The sequence below is a fragment of the Pseudophryne corroboree genome, chromosome 1 (assembly GCF_028390025.1).
Source record: "Pseudophryne corroboree isolate aPseCor3 chromosome 1, aPseCor3.hap2, whole genome shotgun sequence".
NCBI lineage: Eukaryota > Metazoa > Chordata > Amphibia > Anura > Myobatrachidae > Pseudophryne > Pseudophryne corroboree.
In genome coordinates, this window is record NC_086444.1 from 406,933,174 (window position 1) to 406,945,846 (window position 12,673).

The 12,673-nt window shown below is 42.9% G+C and overlaps 1 protein-coding gene across 3 annotated transcripts in view; it reads right to left on the reverse strand.

Moving 5' to 3' along the window:
- The window catches only part of USP30 (ubiquitin specific peptidase 30), a 206,043-nt gene that overhangs the window by 83,252 nt on the left and 110,118 nt on the right, over nucleotides 1-12,673 (reverse strand). For all 3 annotated transcript variants that reach the window (XM_063913254.1, XM_063913256.1, XM_063913255.1), the window contains exon 9: nucleotides 988-1,074. In XM_063913254.1, the coding sequence (XP_063769324.1) occupies nucleotides 988-1,074 (87 nt within the window). The remainder of the gene's footprint in view (nucleotides 1-987; nucleotides 1,075-12,673) is intronic.

Sequence of the window (12,673 nt, forward strand, 5' to 3'; positions counted from 1 at the left end):
CACACCAGATAGTACCTAATCTTTCTTTTAGAGTGCCCAGTCTCCTGCGGAGCCCGTCTATTCCCCATGGTCCTTACGGAGTTCCCAGCATCCACTAGGACGTCAGAGAAATATGGTTACTAATGGGAATGCAAATGCTTTATGATTATCATGAGCATAATACAAGTTCCGTCATGCTGAATAATATGGCACCTGACACATTACCAATGTTCTTAAGAGGCAAAATTTCTATAACCTACCTAAATGTTTGCTTTGTAGAATGATGACCATAGACAGGGTAATTTCAGTCCCTAGTGTACGCTTCAATTTGCTCACTCCACCTACACGTTTGTATTTCTGTTTTTAACATGTAATATTTTTGGTTTTGATACAATATGAAGGTATCCCAATTTCTATTGGTTTCTACATATAGGGGGTAATTCCGATCGCAGCAGGAATTTTGTGCACTGCAGGGGGGGGGGGGGGGGCAGATATAACATGTGCAGAAAGAGTTAGATTTGGTTGGGTTATTTTGTTTCTGTGCAGGGTAAATACTGGCTGCTTTATTTTTACACTGCAATTTAGATTGCAGATTGAACTCACCCCACCCAAACCTATCTCTCTCTGCACGTTATATCTGCCTCCCCTGCAGTGCACATGGTTTTGCCCAACTGCTAACAAAATTCCTGCTGCGATCAACTTGGAATTACCCCCATAGTATTTTACTCATTGTAGCATCTGGGGGTGCTTAAACTATTGTGTGCTCTCCTTTCTGCTCTAAATAATGTCTTGTGTTCATCAAATATCTCAGTAAAAAATAAAATAAATGTATTAAGCTACTGATATCTGTTATTGTTACTGTTCTTTGTAGAAACGCCTGGGCTCCATTGTAGAAATTATAAGACTTCTTTACATTTATATATGTAAATAAAAAAATAAAGTGTGTGTCCACTTCTAATGCATTAATAACTGCCTCTTATTCTCAGTATGGAAATACATACTACTCACTTTTGTACAATTCTCACAGACCACATCCTTAACACTTTCAGTGGAGATGAAATGCTGTAAGCAGTGATCAAGGGTCATAGTGCAGCCCTGTTGAGAAAAATTAAGAGGACGTGTTATGTTATTAATACACATAGAGCTGTACATGACAGAACATAAAAGAAAACTATTTATAAACTTGCTAAGGTTCTCCTTGCAGACCAGATGACCTCAAGACAGAGCTATGCTTTTATTAAAAGTTACTGGTAGACTCGGGAGGTACATTGTATCATTTTTCACACCTCAACACTATTTCCAACTCCCAAACAATCAATTCTACATGTATCTACAAACTTATCATTATATTTCCTTTTTGCTGCCCACTACCCCTCTCCTGAGTGTATGGCTGGTGCAAGGTCTCTTTGCACCTTAGGCAAAGCTTCAGCCGAGCGCCCCCTAACCTGCAAATCTCCCCACCACCACCTCTCAGAGAAGGGAGATGCAGAAGGCCACCAGATGGGCTGGGGTGAATTGCATCATTATACGTATACAGAGAAAAGGGACAACACTCAAGAAAAGCGGTTACCTCAGGTGTGCTAATAAAACATTCATATAGGGATAATCCCTTCATAGGTGACGTACCCTTTTTACAAATGGTCATTCAATAAAAATAAAAAAATAGATAACATCCAGTTGAATACCTGAATATTTATTCTTGGTATAAAAAGAGAGGTACTAAAACAATTTATATAAAATACAGTACAGAGGAATATCATTGGTTCACATAAATGGTAACATTTAAACCTGCTCAATTGTAAGGAACGAGATGTTAGGCTGTCACCTCACCCTTACGGGTGTGAGCTCATAGGTGATGGCCCCCCATGTAGAATGCAGGCTGTTACAAAAACGCCCCTTCGCATTTCGTCTACAAGCAGGACTTCATCAGGGGTATAATTCACAAGGATCGATTAAATGCACAATCAGCGAAGTTGATTATCTTCAAAGAGCCAAATGGGATCCACAAACGAGCTTCAAAGGGCCAAATGGATCTTCATGGGACAGTGACTATGAATATTTGTCATGCAATCTCAACTGGTGATAGTCAAGCTGACTTAATCCTTGTATGAGTCTCTCCCTCTGTTCTGACAATATTATATATATATATATATATATATATATATATACATACATACATACATACATACACACACACATATATACATATACACAAACACATACATACACACACACATACATACACACTGCTCAAAAAAATAAAAGGGAACACTTAATCAACACAATGTAACTCCAAGTCAATTACACTTCTGTGAAATCAAACTGTCCACTTAGGAAGCAACACTGATTGACAATCAATTTCACATGCTGTTGTGCAAATGGAATAGACAACAGGTGGAAATTATAGGCAATTAGCAAGATACCCCCAATAAAGGAGTTGTTCTGCAGGTGGTGACCACAGACAACTTCTCAGCTCCTATGCTTTCTGGCTGATGTTTTGGTCACTTTTGAAAGCTGGCGGTGCTTTCACTCTAGTGGTAGCATGAGACGGAGTTTACAACCCACACAAGTGGCTCAGGTAGTGCGGCTCATCCAGGATGGCACATCAATGCGAGCTGTGGCAAGAAGGTTTGCTGTGTCTGTCAGCATAGCGTCCAGAGCATGGAGGCGCTACCAGGAGACAGGCCAGTACATCAGGAGATGTGGAGGAGGCCGTAGGAGGGCAACAACCCAGCAGCAGGACCGCTACCTCCGCCTTTGTGCAAGGAGGAACAGGAGGAGCACTGCCAGAGCCCTGCAAAATGACCTCCAGCAAGCCACAAATGTGCATGTGTCTACTCAAACGATCAGAAACAGACTCCATGAGGGTGGTATGAGGGCCTGACGTCCACAGGTAGGGGTTGTGCTTACAGCCCAACACCGTGCAGGACGTTTGGCATTTGCCAGAGAACACCAAGATTGGCAAATTCGCCACTGGCGCCCTGTGCTCTTCACAGATGAAAGCAGGTTCTCACTGAGCACATGTGACAGACGTGACAGAGTCTGGAGACGCCAAGGAGAACATTCTGCTGCCTGCAACATCCTCCAGCATGACCGGTTTGGCAGTGGGTCAGTAATGGTGTGGGGTGGCATTTCTTTGGGGGGCCGCACAGCCTTCCATGTGCTCGCCAGAGGTAGCCTGACTGCCATTAGGTACCGAGATGAGATCCTCAGACCCCTTGTGAGAACATATGCTGGTGTGGTTGGCCCTGGGTCCCTCCTAATGCAAGACAATGCTAGACCTCATGTGGCTGGAGTGTGTCAGCAGTTCCTGCAAGACGAAGGCATTGATGCTATGGACTGGCCCGCCCGTTCCCCAGACCTGAATCCAATTGAGCACATCTGGGACATCATGTCTCGCTCCATCCACCAACGCTACATTGCACCGCAGACTGTCCAGGAGTTGGCGGATGCTTTAGTCCAGGTCTGGGAGGAGATCCCTCAGGAGACCATCCGCCACCTCATCAGGAGCATGCCCAGGCGTTGTAGGGAGGTCATACAGGCACGTGGAGGCCACACACACTACTGAGCCTCATTTTGACTTGTTTTAAGGACATTACATCAAAGTTGGATCAGCCTGTAGTGTGTTTTTCCACTTTAATTTTGAGGGTGACTCCAAATCCAGACCCCCATGGGTTAATAAATTTGATTTCCATTGATAATTTGTGTGTGATTTTGTTGTCAGCACATTCAACTATGTAAAGAACAAAGTATTTAATAAGAATATTTCATTCATTCAGATCTAGGATGTGTTATTTTAGTGTTCCCTTTATTTTTTTGAGCTATGTATGTATGTATGTATGTATGTATGTATGTGTGTATATATATATATATATATATATATATATATATATATATATATATATATATAGTAAATATTCGGCACTCACTTCAACATGAATAAACAGCATGCCCGGTGCCATCCAAAGTGAAATTTCACGGAATAAACAGGACAAGGATAGGCGGCACTCACGGACTTTTCAGAAGCTAAATGACCACAGGAGCCTTCTAGCGCTTTAAGTTTCGGTTTATTCAAACCTTCATCAGAAGCAATATACATCTTACAAAAAACACTTGTGGTGGGTTTGTCACATTTGTGGTGTAACATGGACACACTACATGAGGAGGTGACTGGATTCCGGCATACAAGTCTATTACAAGGAGAACAATTGATATTATCTGATGTTGACGCCGAGAGAATTTTATTCAAAGAGAAGATGTCGTCTGCAACTGCAGCTGACATAGTTGAGCAACTATATCTGCAGTTATTAAAGTTAAGGAATCGTGAAACTGACTTTTTTCTGCACGGGGTATCTCTGTCTGATTATTACAGAGAAAAAATGCTACCACGGGGATTTCGAATTCGGAACAATCCCACTATTGGGAGGCATAACCCAGAGTTTTGCAGAAAATGGGCTGCAGTTTTGAATAAAGCATCGTTTGACCTCATTCTACTTGTGGTCGAGGAGGCGACAAGAGAGCTTGAATTAGTACGACACAAAATTTCTGTGTTTGAGGAAGAACACTTACCCACCATTTCTGCTGATACTTCAGGGGAGTGGATGACCAAACTTGCTCAGCAAGTGGATAAATACAAATCTGATCTTATAAAATTTAAGACTAAGAAACATGATACTGTTGTTAAAGATTATGAACAGAACCAGGTATATATTTGGGCCAATAATCCGTCCGGTACGCAAAAATCGTTTCGGACGAGAAATTACAGGAGGAGACGCCGTTTTCCGGCAGAAGGTGACACTTCCAGTGGAGGTACTAACAGTGACTCTGACCAACCCACTGGTAGTAAAGGAAAAGCAACATCACGGGTCCCTTTAGGGATGCAAACCAGGGCCCAACGAGACAGCCCTGCAGAGCAAGAACGCGGCGCGGCAAGCAATGCCAGAGGGAGAGGAGGCAAGAATTTAAAAACCAAGAAGTGATATTTAACCTATCTTCTAGAACGTTGACAGAGACTGAAATCAAGGTTCTGTCTAAAGGACTTAATTTTGTGCCTACGAACACTCATAAGGTATTTGAAAGCAAAATTGATTTAAGCCGTTTCAATAGGCAACTACGTCTAAAGGAGTTTTTCAATGACAAATGCAGAGATGAATCTGTGAGAACTACTGGTTGTCCTGTTGTGGCCAAATCGGAGTTCGATCCTTATTCTAACAACTCAGCTATAAAAGCGTTTACTAAAACCATGTCTTGCTGTATTGATGAATGTGCTTTGCAAACAGATCAATTTCCCTCTAATATAACTGCGGCTGAACGTAAAGCCTTAAGGGATTTGTCGGCCTACTCTGATATTACTGTGCGCCCCGCCGATAAAGGTGGGGGCATAGTGATTCAGAATATAGCCGACTATAAAGCTGAGGTATATCGCCAGCTGGGTGATCCTGAGGTTTATGTTAAACTAGCATCCGACCCCACACAGGGATATTTGCAAGAATTACAGGTGTTATTAGATCAGGCAACATAAGGGGGAGTTATCTCTACAAAAGTATCATCAGCCCTGATTGTCAGCTCACCCCGTATACCTGTATTATACACGATTCCCAAGCTGCATAAAAATGCGGTATTACCGCCAGGGCGGCCCATCATCTCAGCGAGGGAGTCGTTGTATTCACAGGTAGCCAAATACATTGATTACTTTTTACCACCAGTAATTCAAAATCAGGCCACATATTTAAAAAAGATACCGCCACTTTTCTGAAGAAACTAAATTAAATAACCATTTCTGCTGACCAGTGTTGGCTTTGCACAGCCGACGTAGTTAGCCTATATACGAGCATCCCTCACGATCGAGGGTTACAAGCGGTTAAAGCTTTGATCCAAAGTAGTGCACATTTTACAGGTCCAGATGTGAATTTTTTCATGTCCTTAATTTGGTTAACTTTACATCGTAACTACTTCCTCTTTAATAATTAATTCATTAGGCAACTGCAGGGCTGCGCAATGGGTTCTTGCGCAGCTCCTGCATATGCAAATGCCTTTATGTTTGACGTCGAACAAAAAATGTTCTTCTCTGATATGCGTTTCAGTCCACACATCGCGATGTATACACGCTACATCGACGATGTGTTCATGCTTTGGACTGGTTCTAAAGATGATTTCATTTTAATGATGGAGCATGCTAATTCCATAGATGATTCTATAAAATTCACCTTTAACATACAATTGGAAAATATCCACTTTTTAGATGTTAACATCACTAAAAGCAGTGGTAAATTTGTTACCTCAGTATACACTAAACCTACAGATGTAAACTGTCTTTTAATGTCATCTAGTCATCATCCAAGACCATTAAAAAATGGTCTTCCATATTCACAATATCTCCGCATTCACCGCATTTGCAGTGATGCGGATGATAAGAAAAAACAAATGCAGACATTAACCAATAGATTTTTACAACGGGGGTACTCAAATACATTGTTGCAACAAGCGAGGATACGGGCATTAAAAGCACCGCCCGCTCCAACTGCAATCAGACCGGAGAAAAGTACTGATAGAGCTATGGTCTGTGTGACACAATACACCAATTCTAGCCATAAAATTATGGGTACGGCAAAAAGAATTTGGCCTATCATTCAAACAGATCCAGGCCTGTCAAGCTTGTCGGCACATAGATTGCTACCATGTTACAAACGTGGTCGTAACATCCGAGATATGGTTGTACACACAGACATCTCACCGTTTGCCTCTAATAGTAAAAACAATACTACATTTCTAACGAAAAAGCCTGGTAATTATAAATGTATAGGTTGCACCATTGTCTGTACTTGGAAACAGGTGATTATATTTTGCATCCGCAATCAGGCCAGCGCATTAAGATATCACATGTATTAACGTGCACTAGTAGATTTGTAGTACAGGTTGAGTATCCCTTATCCAAAATGCTTGGGACCAGAGGAATTTTGGATATCGGATTTTTCCGTATTTTGGAATAATTGCATACCATAATGAGATATTATGGTGATAGGACCTAAATCTAAGCACAGAATGCATTTATGTTACATATACACCTTATACACCCAGCCTGAAGGTAATTTTAGCCAATATTTTTTATAACTTTGTGCATTAAACAAAGTTTGTGTACATTCACACAATTCATTTATGTTTCATATACACCTTATTTACACAGCCTGAAGGTCATTTAATACAATATTTTTAATAACTTTGAGTATTAAACAAAGTTTGTGTACATTGAGCCATCAGAAAACAAAGGTTTCACTATCTCAGTGTCACTCAATAAAGTCCGTATTTTGGAATATTCCGTATTTCGGAATATTTGGATATGGGATACTCAACCTGTATATTGTTTGCGATGCCCGTGCGGGCTATACTACATTGGCAAAACTACCTACCAATTTAAAGAAAGAATGACCCAGCACAGGAGTGCCATCAAACAGATATTAGAAGGTAAACAGATTGATCAGCCAGTGGCCAAACATTTTAAGGAATGTAGACACAATTTATCATCTTTGAGATATAAAATGTTGGACCATGTTCCTTTTTCTAAGCGAGGGGGAGATAGAGCAAGGCAGTTACTTCAGACGGAGGCACGGTGGATACATCGGTTAAACACGGTGTCTCCCTTTGGTTTAAACGAGTCATTATCCCTTAATTGTTTCTTATAAACCAGTCTTCCCTTTACAAATAAAGGTATGAACATCTATAAGTAAAATACATTCCTTTGTTTAAAGATTTATGTTTTTTGTACATAGTGGCATCATTATATTGTTCAAACTTTGTTTTAACTTTGTTGAACTATGATCAGTAAGAATTTTACTGCTACATACAAGTGTCATTAAGTGACTGTAGCATAGTAATTATGCCGACATGCATTATGCTTCATGATATCTGAACATTGAATCCGGAACTCTTCATGTACTTTGTAGATGTTTCCATGGTGATGGTGTACACAGTGGCCGGGAAGCGTCATCATCTGGGCAGGCTTGTCAGTGTGAGATGACGTAACCGGATATCCGCTTCCGGGGCTCCGGAGATTATGCACGTGTGGTGATTTGTATGTGTATAAAGGTATGTTTTTTGTAAGATGTGTATTGCTTCTGATGAAGGTTTGAATAAACCGAAACGTAAAGCGCTAGAAGGCTCCTGTGGTCATTTAGCTTCTGAAAAGTCCGTGAGTGCCGCCTATTCTTGTCCTATATATATATATATATATATATATTTATTTATTTATTTATTTATTAGGATTTTGGTAGGTACCGGTAAATCGTTTTTTCGTAGTCCGTAGAGGATGCTGGGGTCCACATTAGTACCATGGGTATAGACAGGGGAGCCATTGGCACTTTAAGAGTTTGAGAGTGTGGCTCCTCCCTCTATGCCCCTCCTACCAGACTCAGCCTAGAAACTGTGCCCGAGGAGACGACATACTTCGAGAGAAGGACTTAACACAGATAGTGGTGAGATCCATACCAGCTCACACATACAAGGCACGTCAAGTCAACTAACTTGAACTAATCAGCAAACGGCTAAAACATTACTTACCCAGTAACTATGCAGTACGCAACTAAACAAAGTGGTACTGAACCAAATAACAAATGCAGGAAAACGAAGCGCTGGGCGGGCGCCCAGCATCCTCTACGGACTACGAGAAAAGGATTTACCGGTAGGTACCAAAATCCTATTTTCTCCAATGTCCTAGAGGATGCTGGGGTCCACATTAGTACTATGGGGATGTACCAAAGCTCCCAGAACAGGAGGGAGAGTGTGGAGGCTCCTGCAGAACTGATTGACCGAACTTCAGATCATCAGAGGCCAAAGTATCGAACTTGTAGAACCGTGCAAACGTGTTCGACCCCGACCAAGTAGCCGCTCGGTAAAGCTGCGTTGCCGAGAGACCCCGGACAGCCGCCCAGGAAGAACCCACCTTACGAGTAGAGTGGGCCTTAATAGATTTTGGACACGGCAGTCCTGCCGTAGAATAGGCATGCTGGATAGTGAACCTAATCCAGCAAGAAATAGACTGCTTAGAAGCAGGACACCCAATTTTCTTGGGATCGTACAGGACAAACAAAGTCTGATTTCCTGTGACGAGAAGTTCTCTTCACATAAACCTTCAGAGCCCTCACGACATCCAAGGACCTTGAAGTAATCGAGGGGTCAGTAGCCACTGGCACCACAATAGGTTGGTTGATATGAAATGCCGACACAGCCTTTGGAATGAACTGCTGACGAGTCCGGAGCTCAGCTCTATCCTCATGGAAGATCAAGTAAGGGCTTTTGCATGACAAAGCCCCCAGCTCAGAGACACACCTAGCAGAAGCTAAGGCCAGCAAAGTGACCACCTTCCATGTAAGAAATTGAGCTCCAGTTGGAGAAATGCAAAATACAAAATACATCTGTTGGAGTTGACCACCTTAGTTCCTGACCTTCAACCAGTCAGGAATCATTACCATTAAATATCACACTTCCTCCTGGATTCATGTGCGTTCCACTTATACCACTTGGAACGCAACCAAATGTAATTCTATGCGCCCCTCCTCCTGAGTGGAACGCACACAGCACTTCCCGCTACTTCCGGGATTGCGTGCGTTCCACCCCAAACACCTGGCATGCACAAGCCGCCATCCAGCCTCTGCACTCCAGTCACCGGAAGTGCGCGTCTCCCGTCCCAGGTGGAACGCATGACCGTCACTTCCGGTACATGCGTTCCACGGCCCAAACAACGACGGACGTCCTGAGGACGCCAGGAGGCCTTGCCAGCACCACATAGGTGCTCTAGTATAAGTTAACTCCTCACTTATAGTTCATCCCAGCGTTACCACAATAAGTTTTCCTTATACACGCCACTTCCGGAACCACATGCGTTCCAAATACCGGAAGTGACGTGTCGAGCTCCGTTTATGCATTTTTTAAAACACTGTATAAAGCAATTTTTAATCATTTGCAATTTTTAATCATTTGTATTATTATTTTACTGTTTGTTATAGGCAAAATGTTGTCATCTTGTATCTTATATTACATTTTATTTTGTATTTGATAACCACACCCCCATCACATGACTTCCTGTTATGGGGTATAAATAGTGGCAATAGTGCCCTCATCACACACCTTGAAAAAGACTTCTTCAGTCGAAACGTGTTGGTGTGAGGGCCAGGACTACCAGGGACTGATAGGGACGGTACCTACTAAGGTGAGAAAAATCCGGACGTTAACATCTTTTATTCACCCGTGTATACCCCCCTTTCTTATCTGGAGTCCATTGGCAGTTTTATGTTGTTTTAGAAGTTTTTGTGCAATTAAATTATTTTAAATGTGTCACCCCATGACACCTTGCTTCGTTTTTCTTCATGTTTAATACGAGCGGAATGGATTCTGAAATAAGGAACTTCTAGAACCAACAGGACCATCCTAAAAGATACCTTTATACACAAGTCCCCGCATTGTATAGTGTGAGTTGGGTACGCCCACTATTCCTCTCATCTATTCAATCTGCATGAGTGTGACCGTGTATGACAACATATCGATCTAAAAAAGATACCTTTATGTGTTTTTCACCTTCCTGTATGGATGTGAGTACGGTACGCACTCCCCTCTTAAAAAACAATTAATTCAGAAGAGTGAATTGCTTTTCAGTAATTACTCACCTCATATAAAAATTTACTACACTATCAACTGTCCTATCTCCTCTCTCACTCCCGAGGATAAGAACCATAAAGAATCCTGTCTGGAGGAAGAGGAGAACATCATAAGAACACTAAAGATACCTTTATGCAAGGGGTACATCACGTCTCTCACGTGAGTACGGTACGCAACCAACAGTTGCCACTTTTTTAAGATCTCCCTATAAGACACCCATACTAGTCTAAGACGTAATTTTCAACACGCTTACTACACTATCAGCGGCTATCTCTGTCTCTCTATCTCCAATTATTGAGGACAAGAACTATCCTGGTACCCCGGAGGGAAGTACAGGAGAAAATCCGGAGAACGAATACCAAATATACCTGTACAGGAGAAATGCACCACGGTCCTACAGTACGAATCCAGTCAAGATCCAACTTGGAGAAGTAGAAATAGAGACACATAAAGAAAGGCCTAAACACGCATCAACCACAGCACGGGATATATTAAGTCAACACACTTAATTCAAGAACTACCCATCCATCAGAGACTTGTGCACTACTAACCCAACCTCTCTAAGTGTTACACTCCTTGACGAGCGCAGACGTGATTTCTCTTTTTGTTTTGTGTACCCACCTCCGTCCCGTCCCGTCCACCATCATGCAGAGGACTTAGAGGTACCCGAAGCAGGCTTTTGTTCTTGGGAGCCTGCAGCCGCAGGCTTCTTGGATTTAACCTTACCTCCCCTGCAGAAGGAACCGGAAGACTTGGCCTTTCTGGTCTTGTTGGGCCGAAAGGACTACTGCGAAGCTGAGGAGAAGGACCTCTCCAGAGCAGGAGCTGCTGAGGGAAGATACAGAGACTTACTCGCAGTAGCGGTAGATATCCACGCGTCTTGGACTTCCCCAAAGAGAGCTTGACCTGTATAGGGCAGCGACTCCACACTTTTTCTGGATTCCGCGTTGGCCGACCACTGGCGAAGCCACAGTCCCCGAAGAGCTGAAACAGACATGGAAGAAATTCCCGCAGCCATGGAACCCAGGTCTTTCATAGATTCCACCATTAAACCTGCAGAATCATGAATGTTACGTAAATACAATGCAACGTCATCACTATCCATCGTATCCAAATCCTCCATCAAGGCAGCCGACCATTTCACTATAGCCTTAGCAATCCACGCACTAGCAATAGTGGGATGTAATATGGCCCCTGAAGCAGTGTACACGGATTTCAGAGTATTAACGGCTCCTTCAAGGCGGTAGATCCCGGTACCGGCAAAACCACCTTCTTTGAGAGTCTAGATACAGAAGCGTCAAAGATTGGCGGGTTTTCCCACTTTTTCCTGTCCTCCTCAGGGAAAGGAAAAGCTACCAGAACCCTTTTAGGGATCTGAAATTTATTTTCAAGGTTCACCCAGGCCTTTTCAAATATAGCATTCAGCTCTTTTGAGGCAGGGAAGGTTAGCGAAGCTTTCTTGTTTTCAGTGAAGAAAGCCTCCTCAACCTGCTCAGGTGTGGTATCATTAACATTTAACACATCCCTGATAGCCTCTATCAACAGCTGCACCCCCCCTTGAAAAAGATGCAGACCCCCGCAACACATCCCCATCACCATCTGTAGTGTCAGAATCGGTATCCGTGCTGTCTTGTGTTACCTGCACAAGCGCACGTTTGTGGGGATATATAGCGGGGCCCGAGGTACCTGACAAGGGCCACACAGCCATAGAGGACTGCAATACCTGGGTTGCCGACTCAGTACTGGTAACCCTGTCAGCAATCTGCGACATCCAAGTCCTGATAGAGGAAAACCACTCTGGTTCCCTTGCTGGAATCTGTGCTAAACCAGTGCTAACCTAATTGCATGGAATGGGATCATCCAGGGAGGATAAATCCTCAGCAGCATAAGACACAGTATCCCTGGACATCGCTGCTAGTGACCACCAAACACACCACACACACACACACACAGGATGGGGCGAGGACAGTTTCCCCCCTCAAGAATGGCAAGAGAGAGACAGAGACTGGAGCCAACCCACACCAGCGCTTTCTATACTAAGAGACAC